This window comes from Canis lupus, chromosome 2, assembly GCF_048164855.1.
Source record: "Canis lupus baileyi chromosome 2, mCanLup2.hap1, whole genome shotgun sequence".
Lineage (NCBI taxonomy): Eukaryota > Metazoa > Chordata > Mammalia > Carnivora > Canidae > Canis > Canis lupus.
This window is the reverse complement of record NC_132839.1, coordinates 57025042-57052382: the sequence shown is the minus strand read 5'-3', so window position 1 is coordinate 57052382 and position 27341 is coordinate 57025042. Positions and strand designations below refer to the sequence as shown.

General features: G+C 40.1%; 1 protein-coding gene across 3 annotated transcripts in view; it reads right to left on the bottom strand.

The window, feature by feature from the left end:
• Window positions 1-27341, bottom strand: part of ADAMTSL3 (ADAMTS like 3) — a 338402-nt gene that overhangs the window by 107344 nt on the left and 203717 nt on the right. For all 3 annotated transcript variants that reach the window (XM_072801596.1, XM_072801608.1, XM_072801605.1), the window contains exons 12-16: window positions 26809-26859; window positions 25764-25968; window positions 23534-23681; window positions 21879-21963; window positions 9700-9986 (exon numbers count right to left, since the gene is read on the bottom strand). In XM_072801596.1, the coding sequence (XP_072657697.1) occupies window positions 9700-9986; window positions 21879-21963; window positions 23534-23681; window positions 25764-25968; window positions 26809-26859 (776 nt within the window). The remainder of the gene's footprint in view (window positions 1-9699; window positions 9987-21878; window positions 21964-23533; window positions 23682-25763; window positions 25969-26808; window positions 26860-27341) is intronic.

Genomic DNA, 27341 nt, shown 5'->3' with positions numbered 1-27341 from the left:
ATTATGTTCCTGCCATGGCAGGATGCGGTCTTCAATCTCCATAGATCACCCATGAACTTTTTTTTTAAAATACATACTGGCTAACTTGAGATACCAAGAGGACACAGCTACAACTGAGTAATCAGTTCCCATTTACGAACGTCAAACTTCCTTAGTGACTTTAAAGGGGTACAGATGCTCATTTTCTAGCAGGACTGCATTTCTTTTTCATCAAAGTCCAGTTCTCTTTCACATATATTTTAATTTGTAATCAAAATTCTGTAGAAAACATACACAGAAACTATTTTGGAACATTTTCTGGAGACACAGTGTGTGGGCCTTAAGGCTCTAAAGTCATCTCATTTAATCATTCAGATGAAGTGCTAGAACACTTGTGAGAAATTTCTCTGTCTTAAAGCAAGTATACTCAAAAGAATGTAAAAAATTAATAGATGGTTTAGGATACTTATTGAGGTAAAATGTATTTTCCAAAGATGACCACAATAATATCTTCTATCCCACATACCCAACCTACAAGATGACTTTAACACTCTTGACTTCAAGAGTCTTGATAAGACTTGACTTGTGTACTAGTGTTGTAATTCTTCAAGTTAAAAGTGTCCCTAAAGGCCACTTCCTATATCTGATTTTTCCCAGTAAACGAGGCAAAGCAATTCTAAGACCCTCCACAAACATCTAGCCTTCTAAAATGGAGAGGTGAATCCTTCTGCCTATACAAACAAGCTAGCTATTAGAGAGTGGTCGGGGTATGCTACTCTTAGGATTTCAGAGTGTCTTCAAACTGAAATCTCAATGTTCTCAGTAATGAAAAACCTGAGATCAGATGCTTATGTAAGGAAAGTGCTATTCACCCAGTAAATCCAAAAAAGCAAATGGATAATGCTGGCCATATTTTGCCTTTCTGAGATTTCCTTGGGAATCTACAAGAACCTCCCCTATCCCCTCCCCCAATAAGACCATTTAAGTGTGTGTTAAGCAACTACAGAATACTAAATAAGAAGTTTGGCCAAAACCAAAAAAAAAGAGTCTTGATACAACTTTTTATCTTCAAATTTAAAGTAAAAACCATAAATACAAGTTTACCTCATCTTATGCTTAGCAAAACTTGGGGGATAATTGTGATGCATTTAGAAAATAAATGTTCAAATTTCGTTCTAATTTTTCTAATAAATTCCTTTGGCAGCATGAGACAACATCCTTCAATTCACATTTGACTTCTACAATTTCATAATAAGAGGATATTTTTAAGGGCAGAAATAACATTCAAAACCTTCATCAAGAAATGGATTTACAATTTGGGGAGGGGAGGTGGGTGGAAAGGACTCAGAAAAGGGAAACAGAGCCAATTAACACATTTCCTTTTGTTGGTTTAAGGTTAGCGTGAGTTGGGTTTCTTGCACACAAGTGCTGAGTAATTCAACATGCCAAATAACATAACACACAAACACACACACTCAATAAGAAATATCTGGAGGAATGAAGAATATGTAGTCAGAGTCTTTAAGGTGCTCTATCCACTATTTAAAACATCAAGTTGTAAAATAAATATGAAAAAACAAATTGAATAAGAAAAGTATATTGATTTAATAACCAAAGAGCCTTGGGCCCTAGAAAGAGACGTAATATGCTCTTTTGAAGCACCAGTGGAACACTAATAAAAACTGATCCTCTATTAGTCTATAAAGTAAACTGCAGTAAGTTCCAAAAGCAAGAAATCATGAAGCTCACATTCTCTGACCACAACAGAGTCCAACTATAAACAAATAATAAACAATTAAACCCCCAAATCCAACTGTTAGAATTTTCCAAAAGTCATTCCCTATGTAACTGCTCAGTCAGAAAGAGTGAATGGATTCTACATTATTCGTGGCCAGAAAAAGACAAGAGAGAGGCTTAAAGCAACTGGAGACTAGATGAACAACTCGTAATAGTAATTTCAATATTGTCATGAAGTGGATGACTTTTTTTCCCAAGAAAACTTAAATGAGGGAATTTTCTTAAAAATCAAGATCTTGACTGTAACAATACGCAGGGGTTGAGGGGGGTTGAAAATGATGCTAAGATCTAGCCGAGATGCTCTCCCTTCAATCCTGCCCCCAAGAGGGAAAAACAAGAACGGGTAGGAACCAGTGCTTTCAAACTTCTTAAACAGATAGTATCTGTGATATAAACTATTTTTAAAAGATTTTATTTATTTATTTGAGAGAGAGAGAGAGAGAATGAGAGCGTGCATGGGTGGCAGAGGAGGGGCGAAGAGAGAGGAAGAAGCAGACTCCCTGCTGAGCAGTGAGCCTGATGCTGGACTCCATCCCAGGACTCAAGTGGGATCATGATATGAGCCGAAGGAGACACCTAACCAACTGAGCCACTCAGGTGCCCCATGATATAAACTATTTAAGATTGTTGAAAGGTACAGAAAATCCCAATTCATGTTACAAGGCTACTCTAACCCTGATGATGAAATCTATAAAAGAAAAAAATATATATCTACTTTATTTAGTATTGCCTTGTACAATGCTGTATCACAGAATCAAGCCCAAGGCCATACTGAAAAGAACAGTCAATACATTTTTCTTTCTCTGAGCTGATTAGCTACTGTGAATGAGAGGATACTGCTCTAAACTCCCAGGTAAAGTAAAAGAAGGGAAGCATGATATGCTATGGGTTGGGAGAAATGCCAAAGAACAGTATCACTCTTGGCGTTCAAATGCAAGCTTTATAGCACTGCAAATAGGTGAGTTCCTTTTAGCAACCAGTTGAGGACACAGCTGGTAAAGATTAAGGATTGTTGAAACCATTTGGCCGCATGAAGGGCATCATAAACATCGCTGGAGCCCGAGAGGAAGTGACCAATTATATCAAGAGTGGCTGGAAGAAACTACAGCTCGAGGCCTGTCATGACTTGAAGAGATCTGAAGAGAACAAAACAGTGATTGCTAACCTTCCGTGTCAGGAACACATCTCCATGGGGAGTAGGCTAAAACTAGCCCGCAGTGGGCCAATTCAGTTTTCACTCCTATTTTCCCCTTTGTGGGAAGGCATGCTTGGACCCCATCATGCTGAATGCAAGATACATACATGCATCAATGTTATGCATCTAGGGCACAAAATCTAATACCAGCACATTGCAATCAGCTGTGTAAGAAGAGTATTACACCTTGACCTCAGACATCTATCCATTCACCCACCAAATCCCTCATATACAAATATTCATGCGCATGCGCGCGCACACACACACACACACACACACACACACACACACCAGGAACTTTCTGCGGTCAGGCATATGGACCCATAGCCTCTCACGTGCATCCTGGCTATTTCCTATCCTATTTCAATTAGGAACTGCCCCTCCCACTGCTGAAGACTGATCTCTACTGCTGTAGAACTGTAGAATTCCCTTCCACCTTCCCAGGAAGTCTGCTGGTGACTTTGGCCTTCGCTTTCATCCTGGAGCATTCTCTCTGCCTTATAAATGTATCCAAGCTACTCAGTCACTGAATGACACAACATACACACAACCCATAATGCCTTCTAGTCTCTTCCCTCTCTCTATCTTCTTTATTACAGATCAATTTTGCCACAGAAATGTATATTCTATTCTTCTCCATTTTATCACATGTCATTCTTTCCTCCAACCTTTCAAATCTCCTTTCCATGTCCAATATTTCACTGGATTGACTCTTCAAGTCACCAGTGGGCACTCATTCTCTTCCTGGAGATTCTCATTCATACCAGGGCTTCAATTCTGTCCATACACAGATGACTCACAATTGTGTAATTTCAGTCTAGATCTTTGCACTTTGCCTCAGATTCACACGTTCAATGGCCTACTTAGCATCTCCGTTTGAAGCCCAGAGGCATGTCAAATTCATTATGTTCACAACTGAACTCATGATTTCCTTGTCCCCAACTGGACCTCTGGTGAGCACTCATCATCTCAGAACAGAATCCAGGACTCAAACTAGCCACTTCATTTCCACTCACTCTCTCCACCCACAGATTCTCACCTGCTATACATTTTTCAGAGTCATCTGCTCTACTCCATCTCTAGCATCTTTACTACTTAAGGCCAAGCCTTTTCCTGGATGAGGCAATAGCTTCTTAAGACAGCCTCACTTACATCTGTTCTTATCCCTTCCAAACCCTTTTTTAAAATACATCTGGGCTCACCTTTTTGAAATAAATTAAAGTTTGATCATGTAACTTTGAAAATGTAACTCCACTTTGATTCCTTGTATGGATTCCCATTGATCCTGGGTTAAAGAACCAAGTCGACTTTGCTTGTAAGGCATTAATTGGCCCTTGCCTTCCTCTCTAGCATCACCTCACCATCTTCCTGAGTACTCTGGCTGCACCTGCCTCTTCATTCCTAGGAAGGACCAGGAACCTGAAACCAAGGGACTTTGCACCTGCTTATTTTTCTGCTGGGAATTCTCTCTGTGCCGCCTCCTTCAATCCTTCCCTTGTTTGATTAGTTCCTCATCTTTCAGATTTAAGTTCAAATGCTATTATTTTTTGGAAAGCCTTTCCCTTACTTCCCTAATTAGGTCAAGTTCCTCCCATTATCTGCTTTATAGTGCCATGTATTTCCTTTGCTATAACCAGCCTGATTCACACGTATGTGCATGATTATGTGATCAGTGTATTTTCCTCACCAGGTATGAGTTGCAAAAGAACAATTGGGTGACTATCACCCAGCCCAGTGCCTACCACAAAGAAACATGCAATAAGTATTTGTAGAATGTTGCTTTTGAATGAAACAACAGAAAGATTCCTGCTACTGTCAGGACAAAGGCAAGGTTGGCATTGCCTACATTATTTATTATTATTCTTAAAATTCTAGATGATACAATAAGACATAAAACTTACATAAGATAAATAACTATTTGAAAGGGAAAAGTAAATTCATCATTAATTACAGACGATTATTTTACTTAGAGAATTCATAAGAATAGACTTGAAAACTAGTAGAATGCTTTAAGGGGCTCAGCAATTTAATCAGATTTTTTAAAAGAGAAAAACATGGCAGCATTATAAGAAGAACATCATATTATTATTATATGATAAAATAATCATTCCACCAGCACTTCTTCTATACCATATGTCAGGCACTGTAATTAAGCACTTCTCCAACATCATCTTGTCAAATAATTATATATAATCCTTTCATTGACTCTAATGAAGTAGGTATGGCTCTTCTCATTTTACAAAAATGAGCTTCTACAAACTTATGTAACTGACCCAAAGAAAGTGGTGGAAGGGGAGGAGGGCAGGGGGTGGGGGTGAATGGGTGACGGGCACTGAGGAGGGCACTTGACGGGATGAGCACTGGGTGTTATTCTGTATGTTGGCAAATTGAACACCAATAAAAAATAAATTTACTATTAAAAAAAAAGAAAGTGGCAGAGCTAGATTCAAAGTGGGGTCAGGCTTCAAAGTCCATGCATCTGCTACTAGCTTGTGCCATAGAAAATACGAAGGTAAAAATGAAAGGTCCCAAGTGCAACAGATGACATAAAATACAAAGAAACATTCTGGTGAGGAATGTTTATGATGCAGTAAATTATAAAACCTTAACAGGGAGTATTGTAGAGGTAAGCATATCTTCCAGGATGTGTATGTGTATAGGCACGCACACACATATGCACACATGCAAGGCTGCACACATACACACATGCCCTCTGGAAGCTGGAAATTCAGTATGCCTGAATTCTTCATGCTTTCAAGAATTAAAAAAGAATTGCTTGTTGCCACTCCAGTATGAAAGCAGACTTATGAAAGCTTCTCAGGTATCAGCAATTATGACGAGTAGATGGATTTTGATTTCCTGTGTGATATGAAGACAAGTTAGAAGATACAAGTACACAGATTATCAGGATGTGACCAAAAGTTTATCCTTCCAGAAATCTGTGATTTGTATGTATTATTTTTCTATTATAAACAGGAATGTTGGGGAAATAGCTAGGTGCCTGGGGAAATTCTATTTTTCTGTGGTATTCAGTTAGGGCAGATCAGGGTGAAGGTTAAAACTGACATTCATAGCCACACATAAGTGGGACTCATAGAGGTTGAGCCTCCGAGACAACATTAAAATGGACCATAGAGAGGCAAGTATCACTGCATGTAAGTAGCACAGTCAAGACAGGACAGGCAAAATAACCAAAAACCATGGTGCACCAAGTCAAGGACTGTGTCCTATTCATTTTATATCGCAATACTGGGCCCAGAACCCAGAGACATAGAGCCTAGCACAGAGCAGGAATGCAACTTCCTGCCTTTATAGAGGAGTTTGGTTTCAAATGTTAGGCCTTCAGTGTAATAGAATTTAGTGATCTATGTAAAAGGAAATTTTAAGCTTGAACCCACAAAGTTAAAAATATTACTTTCTGCCAAGTTAAAAAGCTTATTGTATGCACTTACGGTTCAACCCTTTCTGAAGAATGAGAGTTGTTTTCTGTTTTGGACCACGAGATGGGCTATGAGTCTCAGTTTCCCTAACTGTAAAATTTGGGTTAGTGGATATCCAAAGTTCATTTAAATGATATTCTAGGATTAAGTAATATAATACACCCTCACGAGGCTCAACTGCTATTTAACTGGGTATTGAAAGATTTTCAAGTTGATCTCTGTTAAAATTTGTAAAATGTATTCTAGATGCACAAGAGGATGTCAGAAAATAATTTGAAACCCTCACACCAACCATCTGAACACTGAACTGCATGCACTTCTACCATGTTCAAGGCAGTTTCTCTTCTCACAGTGGGCCCAAAGGTCCCCAGTGTCACTAAGGATAAATTCAAGTAGCCAAGTTTCACAAAACTTGTATGTTTTATATGGATTCAAAGCTCATTCTCTGGGATTCCTGGGTGGCTCAGTGGTTGAGCGTCTGCCTTTGGCTCAGGGCATGATCCTGGAGTCCTGAGATCGAGTCCCGCATCAGGCTCCCTGCATGGAGCCTGCTTCTCCCTCTGCCTGTGTCTCTGCCTCTCTCTCTCTTTCTGTCTCTCATGAATAAATAATAAATATATAAATAAATATAAAAATATATTAAAAAACAAAGCTCATTCTAATACTTCGAGGTATATACCCAAGAGAAAAGAAAACATACATCCATAAAAAAAATATGTACCTAAATGATCATAGCAGTATTACTCACAACACCCAAGACATGCCAATAATCCAAATTTCTAACTGATGAATGGATAAGTAAAATGTGGTATATCCATACAATATAATAGTATTAGTCATAAAAAAGGAACAGAGTACTGATTCATGCTATAACATGCTATAACTTCAACTAGAAATATTCCACTAAGTGAAAGGAGACAGTCACAGAAGACCACCTATTATATGATTCCATTTATATGAAAAGTCCAGAATAGACAGAAAAATAGATTAGTGGCTGCCAAGGGTTGCCACTGGCAGGAAAAATGGGGGTTTGAGGAAAAATGGGGAATGGCTGCTTACGGGTACAGGATTCTTTGGGGGATAAAACATTCTAACATTGATTGTAATGATGGTTGCACAACCTTGCGAATATACTAAAACCCACCAAAGTATATACTTCAAATGCATAAGGTGTGTGGTATGTGAATTATATCTCAATAAAGCTATTACCAAGAAAAAAGGGGGAAGAAAGCCTGATTCCCATGGGTTCAGTCATTCTGGAGGTGGACCCTAGGGCCATAGGTTCATAACACCATAACAGATTTAACACTTTGGCATCAAAGCTTCAAATAAGAAAGAGGTCTAACAGACTCCACCAACTGGATCAGAATTAACCCAGTTGCATTTCCTTGGGTAATTCCAAGTACTCTGCTAGTTCCAACAACCCAACATATCATCCTTTCCCAAATCAAGGGGGAATTTTCCAGTCAGGGAAAGAACTAAAATCAAGGATGACAGAGTACTAGACAAAATAGTAATTCTACCAAGGGCAACATTCAAAAGCTTGAGGGGCACCTCGATAGCTCAGTTGGTTAAGTGTCTGACTCTTCATTTCAGCTTGCGTGTGATCTCAGGGTTATGAGATCAAGCTCCGCATCGGGCTCTTCACTCAGTGGAGTCTGCTTGAGATTCTCTTCCTCTGCCCCTCCCTCTGGTCCCCCTTTCTCTTTCTCTAAAATAAACAAAAAATCTTTTTTTAAAAAAGCTTGAGATGAACAGATTTGAGGGTGTGCAAGCAATAGTAGGATTTGTTTCTGCTCTCCATAATAAAAGACAAAGTTCCAGGCTTCTGGTGAAACCACAGGAATGTGATAGTTCAGAAGTGGTATAGACAGCTGACATTTTGCAGTAATGTAGTAAAAGTTCCAGACATCTATAATTGCAGTTGAATATGGGACCATTTTTGCCTCACAGCAACTAGCTCTAGACAGATTCTCCAGACTCATCAAGGAAGTACCGGTTCCTGTTATCACCAAGGGCATGTCAGAAATATGAAGGTTTCTAAACTAGAAACAAGGGCTGTGTCCAGGGTCCTGAACTCAGAGGGAGCAAGAGTTAGGCTCTGGGCAGCAACACAGGTGTGGCTAAGGTTATGTGCCCTGGCAGCAAGTGACAGAGCAGCCAGTTAGGGTCCAGGTGAATAAGAAAGTCTAAATTCCTAGCTGGTTAGATGGGCTTTTAAAAACCAGGGAGAAGCCAGTAAGAGAGCAGAGAGAATGTGACGTCAGTTAAGGGTTCTTTTCTTAAATTCTTTGTGCATAAGTCCATATGAAAGGTGGTAGTAGCTTAGCTGAAGCCTAAGGGTAAAACATATGCCACTCCATCTGCATCTACTGCAGGCTGGCAATGTCAGAGAACAGGTGTCTGAGTCAGGATAGGTAGGTTTAGATGTTGAATTAGGACAAGAGAAAGACAAATACCATCAGGTCATGGAGACCAGATGGAAAGGACTGGGAATTCACCTAAGAGCCTGGGGGACAAAGGGTGAGGGGCTCAGGCATAGTGATAGGACCATGAGCTCGAAGACCTGATAGGGAGTTCCAAGTAATGGGTTCAAGACCACCAGGAGGCACTCGATCCTATTGCCTTCTAAGGTAGCAGCTTCTTCCCGCCACCAGCTGGGACTAAAGTTAGCACACATTTAGCCACCAAGTTTTTCCTATCCACTCCCTTTGGATCCTGGAATGCTTAATAACCTTGGGGCCAATTTCCACCCTACTGAGGCCACCTGACCATATTAGCACTCCCTAATCCTAACAGGTCTGCCTGCTACACATGTGATTCCACATGTACATACATAACCTGTAGTCATCAGTATGTTCCGCACTGGTTTCCAGCCCAATATGTGGATATGAACCTAGCTACTTTCTGAGGCTGACTCCTAACAGTGTAGCAATTCCAGGCCACTTTACTTTGTAACACTGATTTATGAGCAAGATTGCCTAGACTTACCAGTTCTGCATTTTCCTATTTATTCCATATTAATCAGTGGCCCCTTTCCCCATTTCATTTATGCAGATGCTTAGGCCAAAGGAACATAACATTTTTTTTTTTGGCCATGATATAATCTCACTATCCTGTATCTTCTTAGAATAATTATGATGGAAAATAAAGCAAGCTTTTCAGTTATTCAAATGACTTCACCTCCTTTAGATTTATCTAACTTGCATATTTGGCTTGGATGATCTAGTGTTTGTCAAACCATTAGCTGTACAAGACAAGACTGTCCCTCAAGTGAGAATCAAGTACCTCCCAAGCATGTTGCTGTGCAAGGGGTGAACCCGGCATACTCCCAGTGGTAAGTCATCCTGCTGTCCTCCTGGAGAGAGGCGTCCAGCTCATGGGAGGCAGGGCTCTCCTCACACGGCTTCAGGAGGCAAGGCCGCTCGGTGGGCAGCTCAGGGCCTTCACACTCTTCCTCAGGCAGCTCGGTCTCTGTCTGTGTGAACGTGAGGAGCACGCGGCACTTCACCTCTCGGACCTGGATGCCCAGCCCGCATGTGGTGCTGCAGGCTGACCAGGGTTCCGGAATGAACCTACAGAAAACCCGGAGGACCCGGGGGAGGACAAACAACCATTACATATGCATCACAAAGGTGACATGCATGCTCCGAAGAGAAAAAGTAACTTCATTCTGAGGGAGTTCAGAACATTGGAAATGCCATACCTTTACTGATGCTCAATTATGTTGTTAGCAAATTTTCAAATCTTATTAGCAACAGAATTTTCCCTAAAGATATACTGAATGTTTTCATCCACTTTATGACTCAAGTTCTGTGCTATGACCCTTGCATAATATCATCAAAATTAGGGGGCACCCGCGTGGCTCGATTGGTTAAGCATCTGACTCTTGGTTTTGGCTCTGGTCATGATCTCAGGGTCATGAAATCCAGTCCCACATCCAGCTCCACACTTAGTCTGCTTCTCTCCCTCTGCTTTTGCCCCTCCCCACAGGCTGTCTGTCTCTCTCTCCCTCAAATAAACAAATAAATTTTTAAAAAATATATTAGTTTTTTCAAATTTGGTAATAAATAAATCATTCCTGGATAATTTCTAATCTGATTTCTTTTATATTATGGAGCTTTTTCACCAATATTTATTCATCTAATCTTTATCAGGCTTATCCTTTAACTGGCAAGGTTTTATTAAACCCTCAATTTTTAGGGGCTAAGCTACAGGATAACAAATGTTTTCTGCAGTGTAGACAAAGCTTTCATATTCTTTCCTATTTACATAAATACACTGAACTTCATCTTCTTGAAAATACCTTAGGTATTTCACAATCTAGCTGAATAAAGTATTTATTTCTGATCCTGAATTATTATCTACTGAATCAGAGGTTGTCAACCTATGGCCTACAGGTCAATTCTAGCCCACCTGTTTCTTTACAGCCTACTATCCAAGAATGATTTTGATGGCTTTAAATACCTATTTATCTAGGGTGGGGGGAAAGGATAATATTTTTGTGAATGGCATAAAATTCTATTGAAGTTTCCATAACTACAGATTTATAAAAATACAGCCATGGTCACTTAGTTGCCTATTGTTTAAGACTGCTTTTGTGCTATATGGCAGAGCTAAGTATCTGCAACAGAGACAATTTGGCCTGTAAAGCCTAAAATATTTACTATCTGGGGCTTTGCAGAAGATGTTTACTGATTCCTATACTGAATTTAAAAGCATAAGTTCAGTAGGGACATAAGTATTTAAGATATCCTGAAGCAACTTACATCATGAGACATTCTCAAGTGACAGACAAGGAAGAGCTCAGTAATAGAATAAGTCTGGGGAATTGTGGGTGCAGTCATGTTAAACGGGTTAATTTACTACAAACTCTCCTAAAGACTATGATATATGAACACATACCATAAATGCTAAGAGGGGAATATGGTGTGCATCATTTCCTAAGTTTAAGTGAATACAGACCTTTCTCTGCAGGATAATGTGCTAAGTCACTTCAGAAAGTGATTAAGATGTAGGTCCAAGGCTTAATGTTCAAAAGGTAACAAGAGTCTCTTGAGTCCTCCAACCTTCTCTCCCTGGACAAGACATCACAGTTGTCCACAAGAGCACATTCCAATCAGCAGAATGAAACACCATTGCTGTGTATGAGCCCAGTAAAGAGCTATCAGGAAACCCTTCAAATTTTGTTTATTGTGTTGAAAACTGTTAGTGGGGAACTCCCTCTCCTAACCTTCCTAGGCCAGGAGAGGGCTCTCCCAACTTCCCAGGATGGAGTTGTACTGTAATAATATTTGCACAATATTTTTCTTTCCTTGCTGTTTCCCCAGGAGAACTGGAATGAAAACACTTGAATAAATTGATTGAATTGAAACACTTGATTAAACTCTTGGTTTTGGCTCAGGTCATGATCTCAGGGTCATGAGATTGAACTGCCCCTGTCAGGCTCCCTACTCAACAGGGAGTCTGCCTGAGATTCTCTCTCCCTCTGCCCCACCCTTACTCATGTTCTCTCTCTCTAAAATAAATAGTCTCTCTTTTTTTTAAGGAGGTGGGTCTATATTAATTGAGCAGGAATAGTCTCCTTTTGGATACAGTTAAATGAAGTAAGTTTGGGGTAGTTTATATACTATGATCTTTTGCATAAATACACACAGAAAGGTATACAGACACATATATAGTATATATGCTATGTAACTATATATTTATAACACATATGTCTATATATGCTGATTTATGTATAATTTCTTTTTTCTGGAAGCAATCACATGTGTTAGGGTCTAGTGTATATAAAAAGGGGGCTTCAATTTTTTGTTTGTAGCTTTAAAAGTTATGAATTTTCTAAATGTGTGCATACTGTACTTTAAGGGACACTATTTTTCCCCCTTCTCTCCTTAGTAATAAAAACTTAAAATTTGGGATTTTGCTTTAATGGAAGTAGATTTTTTTCATTCAGACTAGACTCCTGTGTCTTTTGTGATCCATAACCCTGATAGATTACAGGGTAGGCAAGAAGGCTCACCTCATTTCCCAACAGGGCAAATGATGGTTGCATCCAGTGCTTTCCTAAGGCACCCTGTATGTTTCAGGTTGGTTTTCAGAGGTCCTTTTAAGGGTCCTCTTAAAAACCAGATGCAAGAGCTGTCCAAATTAGCCATGAGTGATTTCAGGGGAGGGGGGTAACCTCACACTTTATGCATAAATGAGCATGAGTTTCTTCTGTGGATTTTTAAATTTTTTCATTTATTATTGCTAATTTAAACAAAAGATATTACAGTGTTCATGCAGTTCTGAATCTTGTTTTTTTCCTTCACAGAAAAAAAAATTTAAGGATACAAAAATGGAGCAGAGCCACATGAAAACATCTGGAGTGCCATGTCTACGCCAAACGCAACCAGAGAAACAGGGCACGTTCCCTACATCTGTAAACAACAGAAGAACTTAGAATAGCACTTCACTACCATGAGAGTTTAGACACGAGATGATAAAAATGACAGAATAAAATGGAAAACTATGGGGCTGAAGAAATAAACTGTGAAACCTAAGGACATGGTTACAAATCTCATCAGGAATTTAAAACCTGGAAAACGCAGAAGAAACAGGGCTGATGATCAAATTGATGACACAGAGGCAGGACTTGGAAGTGCATGCAGTACTGAGAGGGCGAAGCTTTTGGAGCAATTGGAGGGGTGGAGGGGATGGACAGGCTGCAGAAGGGACTTTCTGGGGTAATGGAAAGGTTCCGTGTCATGCCCGAGGTGGGAGCTACAGGGCTGTCTCCACCTGATAAGATGCATCATTTTAAATAGACACAGCTTACTGTATATAAATCACACTTCTCCAAAATGGATTGTTTATTTTTTAATTTTTTTAATTTTTAGAAGATTTATTTATTTGAGAAAGAGAGAGACAGAGCATGAGCACAAATGCAAGGACAGGCAGAGGGAAAGGAAGGGAATCTTAAGCAGACTTTGCACTGAGCACAGATCCCAACATCCCATGACCCTGAGACCATGACCTGAGCCAAAAATCAAGAGTCAGACACTTAACTGACTGAGCCACCCAGGTGACCCCAAAATGGATTTCTTTAAATGGCAGTTTTTAGAGACAAAATGAGAGAGAAACTAAAAAATCCGATATTGAAGATACGTGGATTCTGCAAGTAGAGGTTCTAACATGTAACCAACAGAAAAAGTGTTCAGAACTAAAATATGTAAAAAGAAAAAAAGAGTGTCTAAAATACAGCTTGGAAAGGCACACTGTCTTCCAGGAAAAAGTGATAAAAAAAATGATGAGCATAAAAACCTAGAGTTTCAGGCAGGATAGTGGCCACCCCAAATGCTTATACCCTAGTCCCTAGAACTTATAACTAGGTTATACTGCATGGCAAAAGGAATTTTGCAGATGTGGTTAAGATTATGGACCTCAGGATAAGGAAACTGTCCTAGCAGGATAATCTAATCACATGAGTCCTTAAAAACAGAGAAACATCTCTGGCTGAAGTTAAAGAGATGCAAGAAAAGAGCAAGAGAGATTCAGAACATGAAGGGCACTCAACCTGCTGTTGCTGGCTCAGAGATGGAAGGGGCCAGGAGCCAAGGCATGAAGGCAGCCTCTGGAAGTTGAGAACAATTCTCAGCAAACAGCTAGCAAGGAAGTGGAACTTTCTTTTTTTTAAGATTTTATTTATTTATTCAGAGAGAGAGAGAGAGGCAGAGACACAGGCAGAGGGAGAAGCAGGCTCCATGCAGGGAGCCGACGCGGGACTCGATCCCAGGTCTCTAGGATCACGCCCTGGGCTATAGGCAGCGTTAAACTGCTGCGCCACTAGGGCTGCCCGGAAGTGGAAGTTTCAATTCTACAACTGCACCCAACTGAATTCTGCCAACTATCTGAATTAGCCTGGAAGCAGATTCTCCCACCAGGGTCCCCAGAGAGGTGCTCGGGCTACAGACACCCTGATTTTGGCTTGGTGGGACCTAGCACAGGGGACCCGGCTGAATCTGCTGGGCTAGAAAACATGTATTAAACCACTTGGTTTACAGTGAATTGTCAGAGCAGCCATAGAAATTTAAAAGCTTTGAATTTTCTAACCTGGATAAATTTTTTTTTTAATCAGGAACTTTGAAATAGCTTGGTAATAAAGCAAGCTATGTCCACCCACTCATTTTAAAGATGAAAATATCAACAGAAATGGGGTGTTTATGATAAAAAAAAACATAGAAAAGGATGAAATTACAAAGGATTGCTCTGTCATTGGAGAAAACAAATCAAGAGAATATATGTCTGAAATTAATGATGTACTATATGTTAGCAAATCGAATTTTTCAGAAAAGGAAACACACACCTTCTAGAAAATCAGAAACAAGAAACACTTAAAATAGAGGCCAGAATTTCAGCAATGATAAATTTAAAGGAATTAAACTATCCTATTAAAATACAAAGACTCAAATCTCAAAATCTATAGAAGATACAAACAAACTGTCCTCAGAAATGTAAAAAGTGTAAGGAATAAAGAAATGGGATAGGAAAATGTAAAAGGCCAGTATACATTTTAGGAAAGAAAAGATGACATTATTCTTTGATTATGACTTGACACTGATGGGAAAGAGTAAAGTTATTTGAAGATTTTTAGGAAAAAAAATCATAGTGCAGTAAAATAGTCCCTGTCTATCTATATATCTATCCTAAAATTACCTGGTTTTCCAGAATTCAGCCAACACTTCTTGCCGGCATCGGCTGCCAGGCGCTGGTGCTAAGGACGGTACATGCATTACTTGAATATAATCTTCACAACAACCTTACAGACAAGTACCATTATTTTCCTGACTGTAGATGAAAAACAACTGAAGCTTAACATGTGTATGAAAATTGAGCTTGTGAATAAAAACTCTGTAAGCAAGTGCAGGCCACTTGATTAAAACCACAAAATACTGAGGGGATTCTAACCCCAGACACCAGAGATAGCAGCACACACCTCTGAATGGGAAGACTCCAAACTGTAAAATGTTTGTCCCTCCCACTTTATTAATTTAGCAAATGAATGCAGTTCTGATCCATGTTTTTTGTGTGTGGCATAGAGAGATTGGAAACAGACAAGACAACTCTCAAGTTTTATGGGAAGTTAGGTGAGGATAGTCAAGGGTACGCTTAAAAGGAATAACAATTACACAGCATTTACACAGCCTGAGAAAAATGTACTAAAACGTGACAGTAATTCCTATAGTAGGAGACTGGTGATGGAGTCCTCTGTTTACCCAGCGAAGGCAACTGGGAATCAGAGAGGACAGTACAAATTATCCACTATCCAGTGCTGGAGTGATTTGGTAATAATTTGGGAGAGAACGACTGATGCCACATACCACAATCCCCAGGGATCAGAGTCACATATAAACCATGAAAACGTTCAAAGTACAGTTGACCCTTGAACAACTTCAGGGTTTAGAGGTAAGACCGCTTCCTCCTTCCACCAGCCCACGGTCCAAAATCCACATATAACTTCTGACTCCCCGGACTCTTACCCATAATATAAACAGTCACTTACACACAGTTTGTATGTGGTAAGTAATATATACTGTCTTCTTAATAAAGCAAGCTAGAGGAAAGAAACATGATTAAGAAAAGCATAAGGAAGAGGAAATACAGGTATAGTGCCATGCTGCAAAACATCCATGTGCAAGTGGACCATAGAAACTCAATGCCTTCTATGTGCCTGTCTTCCGGCCCAGTAATTCCACCCCAGCAAATGCATCCCATCTAGACAATCAGAGATGTGCAATTTGAGATTTGATGCAGTTTGTTTTGTTTTGTTTTTTGAATCATGGTGAGTGATCAGAAACAAGCTACAGACAGCCAGAAAGATCTTTCTAAAACATAATCAGGATGACATGACTAGTTAAAATCCTCTCACTGCCTTCAAAATAAAGTCCAAATTCCTTAGTGAACCCTGAAGAACCTCCAAGACTTGCTTATGTTACCAGCTATATCTTTGCTGCCACCACCAGCTCTGTATCTTCTAGGCTTCTCTCCACACTCAGGACTTCAGCAGCCAGGCACAGCCCCCATAGGCCAGCTGGCCGGCATGCAATCCCAAATACTAGACAGGCTGCTCTTCTGACACTCGTGCACATCTCAGTACCTTAGTCCACACACCATCTCTCCCAGGAAGCTACTACCCCTGCTTCCTAGACCTCTCAGTATGGTAAGACAACCATTAAATTCTCTGCCTACCTTATTAGACCAACCTAAGAATGGGTGAAGCTTGAATTCAGGTTACCTAATGTAAAACTGGAGCTCTTCCTAGAATCACATGCCAGAGAATCACCGTCTACTGCTTAACAGCACTGAAATGCTGGACAATTCCCTGATCTTTCTGTGCCTTGGTGTCTTCAGCCCTAAAGTGAGGGTAACAATAACACCTCCTCATGCGGTGTTGGAATTAAATTGTTGGAATTAAGCGAGTCAATCCACATAGACCTCCGGCACAAACAAAATCCTCAATATTAGCTGTTAGTACCAATGTGAGAAAAATAGGTGTCTGAAAGAAGACATAATTTGATTTTAGCAAATACAGCTCCCACAAATGGAGAAGCTAAAATAGCAGAGAAGAAAACATCCAAAGTGCTCTAAACTTGTCCTGTTTCCTTGGTTTTCACCTATGAAAAATGGGAGAAAGGGCAACATAGCTGCAGAAGCATGAAAAATCCCAAAGAAATGGGGAAGTCTCTAGGGAAGGCCTCTTAAAACAACGATAAACCATATCAACCGTCAACACATTCCACAGCTGAAAGCTAAGAAAGGTCAAAATTGCAGTTCTCTTGGCTTAGCTTTATAAGCTATAATTTTTATTTTCCTAATTAAAAAAAAAAAAGAAAAGCTTTTGAACATCCACTCTCTGTGTAAATTCAGAGCTCCAGCTATGGTAAACCACAGAGGTAGAAATATTTATCTTCTCCATGCAGGTTTGGCAGGCTTTCCTCGAGGGATCTGAAATATAGCTGCGTTCACCTTCTCCTTCATTGTCAACAAGCAAGCATCCCCAAACCACAAAAGACAGTGGTTATAGAAGGATGAACTGGAAGCTGAGGTATGTTGCGGTTTTGTTTGGAAATTGAGGGAATGAATAGAGTCAGAAGTGGTAGGAGGAAACTATAAACTTCACACTAGACAGCCAGGAACAGGCCAGAATCTGCCAGCAGCGTGAATTATAAAGGAAAATTGCATAGAGACCACAGAGGGAGAGAGGCAGAGGAAGCAGGGAGGAGGGGGCCGCATGGACTGGGAACAGGTGCTGTGGGCTCAGTCTTCCATGCTGGAGAGAAAAGAGTGGTGTCTTTCTGGAGGAAAGGGGAATAAGGGGAGCAGGAAACCAGCTGCAAAGTCAGGTAGGCTAACATTAAGAGCAGGTTTGGAAGGAATAGAGCCTGGACTCATGCAGCTTACATGATCTTGTCCCTTCCAGTTCAATAAAATGAACAGGATCTTCAGACCATGAAAGGGACCCTGTGGACTACCCGATCCAGTGGTTCCCAAACTCGGATGCACCCTCCCAAGTCACCTGGGGCATTTGCTAAAAATGCTGGTGACAAATTCACAGAGATGGAAAGCAGAAGGGAGGTGCCAGGGGCTGGGGGGAGGGCTAGGGGGAAACGGGGAGCCAGTGCTAATGGGGACAGAGTCTATGTTGGGGGAGATGAAGCAGTTCTGGAGGTGGGTGGTGGTGCTGGCTGCACAACCATGTCAGCATGTACTTAATGCTGCTAAACTGTGCCCTTAAAAATGGTTAAAATGGTAATTTTTTAAATCAAACCACAACTTACACATGATATTCTATCCATTTCAGGTGCACACCAGAGTGAGTTGGTATTTTTATACATTACAAAATGATCCTCACGATAGGTGGGTCATCACCACCTGTCACCATACAAAGTGATGAAATACTATGGACTGTATTCCCTATGCTGCACTTTTCATCCCCGTGATTTATTTATTTTATAACTGGAAGTCTGTACCTCTTCAACCCCTTCACCTATTTTGTTATGGATATTTTACCACACACACAAAAAAAGGTATCTGGCGGGGCCCCCCAAAAATGCCAGTGACTAAGCCCCCCTCCCTACAACAGTGTCCACCCTATGGGGCCCAGAGATCTGCATTTCAGTAGCACCACAGGTGATTCTGGTGGAAGTGATTTGACAGTTAGACTTTAAAATGGTATTATGGTTATGAAGGAGAAGAAAGAAAAGAAGGGGAAGGAGGAGGAGGAGGAGGAGGAAGAAAAGTAGTGGTCCTTCTTCTTTAGAGGCACATCCTGAAATATTGATAAATGAAGTGCCATGCTGTCTGGAGTTTTGCTTCAGTGTTGGTGGCACAGGAGGAACAAGAGTGGCCCTGGTAACTGAAGCCAAATGATGGACACACGGGGTTCATTATACTATTCTCTCCTCTTTCATAGAAGTTTGACACTTTCTATAATAAAAAAGCTTTAAAAAAAGACTTAGCCAGGTGGCATCCCTTCCCAACAGAGAAGTGAGCATGATTAAAGGGGTGGTGGGATGAGTAAGTCACGGGGATGAAAGGCATAGCGTAATGAGTATAGTCAGTGGTATGGCAACAGCTTTGTGTGGTCTTAGATGGTAGTAGCTACGCTTGTGGTGAGCATAGCAAAATGTAGAAACTTGTAGAATCACTGTGTGGTACATCAGAAACTAATGTAACATTGTGTCAGCTATACTTGAATTAAGAAAAATATTAAAATGGGGGGGTGTAGAGGTTAGTGGCAACCTCTTATAGGCAAGGCACAACCAACAGTTCAATGTGGCTGGAGATCCCACTCAAGGCAAAGCAAGGAAGAGCTCAGGGATGAGGCTGGGAACCCAGAAGGGTGATGCCCCCACCCCCTACCCACTAAGTCTGCTTGGCCCTGGGAATGAGTGTAAATCTTTGGGAGATGGGGAACCACTGGGATAGTCTCGATGTTGGAAAGAAAGAATCAGATTTGTGCCTTTGCTAGACTTTGTCCAGGAGTTGTGGGATATCTGGGTTTGAGGGGACTGCATGGAAAGTGAATCAGAAGGCTGTTGCAAGTGTCCCGGGAAGTGAGTTCAGGACCTGGACAGGATGGTAGTAGGAACAGAGAGAAGGAGCTGGAATGGAGACGGATTTTAGTGGATATGGTTGCCACAACCAGTAGTTAACTACATATTAGGGAAGAATGAGAGAGAGAGAGAGAGAGAGAGAGAGAGAGAGAGGCAAGAATGACCCCAGGCTTGTGATTTGGGGAACTGGACAGCAACCCCATTAACCAAGAGAGGACGCACAGGAGGAGTAGCAATTATAATCTAGTTGTGTTCTGGGGACAGAAGATCCAGGTAGGATACATTATTCTAGATGAAAACTCTAAACCTTCCTTGTGTGACAACTGCACACTCCCTTTCAGCTATCTCTAATCTCTTTCTTCCCTTACAGAATCACAGGAGATCAGAGCAGGGAGAAGGTTCCAGTAGTATTGAGCCCAACACCCTTCCTGTACAGTTGGAAAGTGTAGACATGTTAACTGACTCATCTACAAACTTTATTATTTTTTAAATATATTTAAGGCCATCCTCACTTCAAATAAAAAAACAATAACAAATCAAACATCCAGAGAACCACTTCTTTCCATCAACTTTCCTACCAATATTCACTCCTTTTTCGGTACTCAAATACTTACCTCCTTCTAATTGGGAATTCGTGTCTTAAATCTCTGTAATGTTTACTTCTCTACCCTCTGAACAATACTACTCTAAAATTAACTGGAAAAGACTCTCTTGTCCATCTAGACAGCGTTTTCTTGGACTGCATCATTTTCCCTCAGCTTTCTAGATCTACACCCTTTCTTAAAACTTTAATGCTTTGGTCTGTACCACTGCGGTCCTTCATTGGGTCTCCTCTTCCCTCTGCTTACTACTCCTTCTCCTGCATCACCCAGTTCTTGCGTCCCCCCTCCTCTAGATCACTATGCTACAGTCATGAGCACAGAACTCCTCTCTAGTCCATGTGGAAAAGTTCTATGCGTGTCCTAAATGGGACCCTCCAATTCTCTTGGCTCATATCACTTGAGGCATGGTGCCTTCTCAAAGAGAAGTAATCCACATTCCCCTGGGGTTCACTGGGAGGGACCCCAGTTGGAAGGGACGTTGACAAATGAGCGTCTTCTGAAAACAGCAATGAGGTTGGTAAGAGACCTAAAAACAACACATGAAAACCACTAGAAAAGGCAAAGAGTGATGAGCTTGGGAAAGACCACACTCTTGGGATCCAGTTTTCTTCAAATTTGTGAAAACCTGTCACAGAGGATGGGGCATAGATGTGGGTTGTTTTCTGTTTTGTTTTTCTGTTTTAGAAAGCAAAAATTTGAAGGAGGTGTATTTAGCTCAACCAGAGAAAAGTCCTGCATATAAGTCAGGTTGTTCAACAGAAAAATGAGCGGTCTCTCCTCGCAGGGAGCTCTGAATGTCACTGAAGGTTTTGAAGAAGAAATGCCTGCTCCGAGCGGAAAATGGCCATATTGCCTTTGAGATCCTTCCTCCTACAACACTCTGTGAATGCCCTCTTGGTAAATAGCCTATCAGCACCACAGACTTAATGTGTCTGACAGGGAATCATCTGTCCTGTCCAATTACTTGAATCTATCATTGGTGCTATTGTTCTTCTAGACTCCTGGATGAAACATCTCAGAGCACCTTTGATTCCGTGCTCTCTTTAGATCTTTAGATCTCTCTGTATCCAGAAGTTTCTTTGATTTGCTTTGCTCTTGATTCTCAATTTCCACTGACACCATTACACTCCAGATTTGCCAAATCACACATGGATGGACATCACTGGATTTTTGAGTTGCAATGGACCGTGGAGAAATCAAATCCCACTTGCTCGTTTACAGGATGAGACACAGAAAAATTAAAGATTTGTCTAAGGTCACATTGTTAAAAGTGGTGGTTCTAGACTCTGAGATGCGCAGAGCCATATTCTTTCCACTGCTCCATACCGTAGCAGCTCTGGGATTTCTCCTTATAATTCCTCAGGCCACCCTGATACATTTCAACTGAACTGATTTTACAGAGAATGGCCTTGTCTTAACCATGGAACGATTGATTTATTTGTATAATATTGTCATGGTCCTTGGTCAAATCATAAGTGTTAATCGAGATTGAGGAATTATCCTCAATCTCTTAATTGTAACAGACCACTGGGTCTGCTTTGAGTTAACAAACACTGTTCTTTTATGTGCTTCTCACCAATACTGCCAAAGTGGGACTGCTGAATTGCGAAATAAAGAAGAATTCTAGCCAGCTCAAGCTCTCTAGAGTCTGAAAATTCAGGTCATTTGGATTTGAAATGTATCATTGTACTCCAGTGAGTACAAAACTTACATATATCATGTTAACTGGCTATGCCCTGATTACTCCCATAAATGGCCCTGGACTCACGTTGGTTCTTCTGTTGCTATTCTGGTCTCTTCTACTTCTTGTGCTTGTTTCAGCCAAGGTAATTTAGCTTCCACTGGACTTTTTTCTAAGAAAAAAGGAACATAAACAACAAGCTTAAGGGAGTTGGATACATGATCATTGTTTGCTGAATGTTTCATCAATAAAGCAGTCATGCTTTGCGAATGCAAGCTGAGTCTTTTAGCACAGGACATGAAGCAGCTTCTGGAGTGAACAAGGCATTTCTGTCATATATATTTTTTTAATTAACACATTATCCAAATACAACCAGATGATCCCACAGCACAGTTGAGCATGTTCTCCAAGTGAACATAAAAATGCCTTTTTATTAAAAAAAAATGCCTTTTGCAAACTAACACCAATCTCTGTTATTTACATATTAAAGCTCTTACTTCAAGCCTATCAGCTTGCTTTCTTTTGCCACAAATTCTAGTTGCCCTTGAGTAAAGAAATCACTAGAGAAAATCAAATAACATAGCTGTTTAGAAAGTTGGGAGGAGGAGAATCTGTGCTTTGGTTTACTTAAAATTTGATTGTTGTAGTTCCTGAGGGCACTCATTACCAATTACAACCATCATGCAGGAGCAAGATGCATGCTCCCTTCTGTCCATGAAGTCTCCCTAAGATATGAAGAAATAGTAGTTATGAGAGAAGAAAGGAAATAATTTTGGACTGCTGCAGAGAAATCACAGACACTAAGAACGTGGCTATGACAGCACCATCAACTGTATAAGGAAGGAGGCAAGACTTCCCTGATGAAGTTATATAACCAGGATTTGTCCTTTCCATGGCAGCCAATGATTTTTCTGGAAAGCAGACACAGTAAATCAATATTTGCCCAATGGTTGATTATGAGGCTATTTGTATGGACAATGAACCCTGAAATAATGAAGGAGAATTTTACTATTCTTTCTAAGATGTTAAGGAAGACTTCTTGGCACTAACAGGTGGGAATAATCCCTCTCTTATTTTCAGAAAGGAAATACTTGTCATAAGGGTTGGAAAGATGACCTCACAAAAATATTCGGAAATAATCCTGTATAGAGAGGAACATATATCTGAGAGATGATACCAAGGCTTCCTGCCCCTGGATGCTACCCATTTCTGCTAATTCATGTGGAACAAATAGGAACAACAAAAGAAACTCTAGAAGTATCTATAGGTCTAGATTGGGAGCTGAAAGTCTTCATTCATTCCATAGTAGGCAACAGGACACATGACGAAGAGGATGTATAAAATACTGTGAGAACAAAGACTGAGAACCCTAGGGGAAATTTCCTCCTCCTCTTCCTCTTTATTCTTCTTCTCCATTTCTACACCAACCTTTTTCTCTTCCCATTCACCCTGCTTCTTTTTCTTCAAAGCAGGGATTACACCAAATTATTGTAATTCTTGTCACACCAAGAAACATTAGTGTAAGCCCAGACAGATAGGAGCCCCTCTCTATGTACTGAGTCAATACCAGCTCACTTTCACCCTGCATCCCCCCAGATCACTTAAACACATCGGTCCAGCTTCTTTACATAGGTGGACGGGTCTATTGCCATCTACAGGTGAAACCATTTTTTAAGAAACTAAGTTGAATGTAAATGCTACAATATTGGAAAACACATTTGTTTTCCATACCACAAACTTACCTTTTGGTTTATAACATGGGATGGGAATGATACATTCCTCTTTAATGTGTAACTTCAGTTGTGGGTTGCATCCGCCAACATGCTGCCCACGGTGATTGATACACAGAACAACACGGTAACGTAACCCTCGGCCGCAAGTCACTGTGCACTTGAACGAAGAAATGAGAGGCCAGTGAAAGTCTTGCTCGTGAACAGACCCACAAAGGTGTTAATGACTCATGCCAAGAAGAGCCACTCATTTACATGAATATTAAGCAAAAAAGCCTGTCAGACAAACATGTAAAGAAGGGGCTAGAAGCTGATTTTCAGTGATTCTTATGTTTCAGGGCCCCTCTTTTGCAAGGCATCCTTCCAATTCTCCATTTGAAAGGTATTTTAGATGAGGCCACAGCACAAGAAAATCTGAAATGCCCTGAAATCTTTCTGCTCAAATATGAGAGAAACCTGATAGAAGTTTTCTCAAATTTGATTTAAAATTTTTATGACATTATCCAAAGTAAGTTGTGAGAATGGAAAAGAAAAGCTTTTTTAAACTATTAATTAAAAAATCAAATTCTGATCAATCACCCCACTCTTATGACCACTGAACAAATATTCTAATCAACTGAGTGAGGTTTGACATTAGACCCTATTTCTGGGAAACTGACTCCCCAACCTCAAGATTTATCTACTTGAAATATATATGACACTGAGAGGCTGTTGCATACTGGCCAAGAAAGAAACAAAAATTCTGCCCAAAGATAAAGAAAATGGTATGATTATAAGGTATAACTATAGCAGAAGTGGTCAATCCAAAGGAGTATTGCCTCCTCCTATTCCTCCTCTTCAGGAAGCTGGACATTTATTCCAACAATGCTGTCAGTATTTATGTTTCCAGAACCCCTCTTTGGAGCTGAATATATCTGTAATGATAGCAGATTCTTATTACTGAGAATGTATTTAATTTTTGTAAAGAAATGAAAAGTATCAAAAGCCAAGAAAGGTAAATGAGATGATTTGGTTAACAACCTTTTGTTTGAAACTATGAGTGACGATAAAGTCATGATATTGATACGGGTGTGTTGGCAGGAGTGCTATAAAAGCTCTAAAGCCAACACAAAACATGTAGATGAGACTTGTAAGAGCTGAAAACAAGTTCTGCAGGTTATAGAGTTAAAAATCTTGATTTCTGATGATAGGATCATAATGTGGTTTTTGGTACATCACTCAGGAATTCAATAACTGAAAATCTTACTATAATAAAATCCTCCCACCTCAGGCTACTTATTTATGTGAACAAGGTTTCCTGGTGTGTACATACAAAACAAAACAAAACAAAACAAAACAAAACAAAACAAAACAAAACAAGAAATCTGCAGTTAAAAATTAAGAATAAAATTACTGCTGAACCCATCTCTCATTCTGGCAATGGACTATTTTTTCAAGGCCCCCTCATTTTCTAGAAAGATTGACAAAATTGTTTACCAAAATTTGAAATCTATTTATTATTTCTAATACGTAAAGCCTAATGGCCACAGGAAAATAAAATAAATTTATTTCAAATAAAATTAATTAATTTCCATCACCATACATATTTTCTTGGAGAAAAGTAAGAGTTTAACAAATAAAAAAGACTATAAAGCATAAAGGTACTTTATATTAAGATAAATTTCTATGGGGAGAGTAGACTGAAAATGTGAGTTCAAGGGGGAAAAAATGTAAACTATCCAAATTGTTCAAGAAGAACTTCTCCATGTGTTTTTTTTTTAAGGGAAAGATGGCAAGGGTAGAAATTAACATGGCATTTACATTCTGCTGGACACATTTTTTAGCCATAACACTTTTATTTTTAAAATGCCAGCATTCTCAACATGTTAGAAATGACAGTCTTTTGATACTTATTATTTAAACTTACACAAAAATTTTAAATGTCAGGGCACCTGGGTGGATCAGCAGTTAAGCAACCAACTCTTGGTTTTGGCTTAGGTTATGATCTCAGGGTCCTGGGACAAGCCCCACAATGGACTCCGTGCTGGGTGAGGAGTCTGCTTGTTCCTCTCCCTCTGCTCCTCCCCCCTCAAATAAATGAATAAATAAAATATTTTTAAAAACTTTTAGATATCAACCTAAATATATGTGAAGGGGTATATAATTTTGCAAACATCTTTTAGGGGGTATGTGAAAAAAGGATCAACAACACCTTGATTAAAGTCTGAGGTTTAATTAAAAGTGTCCTGTCCTCAAATCTTACCTGAGACCACTCCATGGCGATCCACTTGGGGCAGTCAAACAGGTTGCAGGTCTGCATGACCTTGGGTTTGGGAGCATACATACACTTCCATTCTTCCACCTGGAGTATCTCTCCATGCATGGACTCCTCCACACACACGAAGCTCCGCCTCTGAATCCCACCTCCACAGGACACCGAGCACGCAGTCCAAGGATTATGTTCCCAGCTCAAAAGCAAACAAATAAAAATACATTATTTGTCATTTGCTTTTTGTTTCAAGCTTACAAAGGTGATGGATGCCAGGTGTGGTTCAGCTGAAAGCACACAGGGCTTGGAGTCATGAGACTTCTATCTTGAGTGCCACACACAGTCCACAGTAACGGGTACTTCACTCCTCTGATCCTGAGGGAATACTATACCTGCCCTTGTGCCCCTTCCCAGGGCCATTCTGAGAATCACATTGGTTAAAATGGAGGGTATGAAAGGATTCTTTAAACTGTCTCTCCATTATAAATACAGATAATACTACTAGAGAATAACAGAAACTGAAGGTCAGAAACTAGTCACCTGGGTGTAAAAGGGAATTCACATTTCCTGACCAACTGCAATGCCTGAGCTCCCTCTGTACTAGCCAGTTACCCAAGCTGTATTAACACCTCCAGTAATGGGAAATGTCGCTGTTTGAGGGAGCATATTCCACCTAATTCTTTTTTGTAAAGACTTTATTTATTTATTCATGAGAGACACACAGAGAGAGGCAGAGACACAGGCAGAGGGAGAAGCAGGCTCCTTGCAGGGAGCCCAATGCAGGACTCGATCCCAGGATCCTGGGATCACCACCTGAGCCAAAGGCAGATGCTCAACCACTGAGTCACCCAGGTGACCCCCTAATTCTTAGACAGATCTTCCTTATTATGGAGTTGAAGTCTGCTTTCCCTTAGCTCTCTGTAAAGGATCTAATATCTATCCCTCTTACGTTTCAGACTACTGCCACAGATCTTTCACAATTCCTTGCAAACTACTTAGAGCTAACTGCAGAATGGAAAAAAGCAAACACGTAACTCACCGAGGGAGAGGCTGGAAGTGGTCATAGGGCATGATCTCTTTAAACCCATCACTACAAATGAAATAATTGGGACAATGTCATTTCTCAATCAATTAACATATTTATTAGTTTGACCAATATAGACTTGACATCCCAAAAGACAGAGCTCTTTCAGATTGAAAACTATTTATGCAAAGTGTTGGGAACTCTTCCTAAAAGCTCAGCCACCAACTTTTTGATTTTTGGGAACATTTCCAGCACATGCCATCCCCGGTTATATGAAAATACAGAAACTAGTGGAAGGAAAGAGTGTTTCTTAATTTAGATAAATCTATTTTTTATCATCTAAAATATTTTTTGGATATAATATATTAATGATATTAACACACTATCATATTAGTAAGAATATTCAGAAAAACTTTATTTCATAGAATTTGTCCTTTGAAAAGGTCTCTATTAATAATTATGTTCACCTGGGATTACAGGAAATGGGCAGTTCAGTGATAGGAAATGAAATCCACTGAGAATGCTTCCTTTTCCACTTGCACACTTCT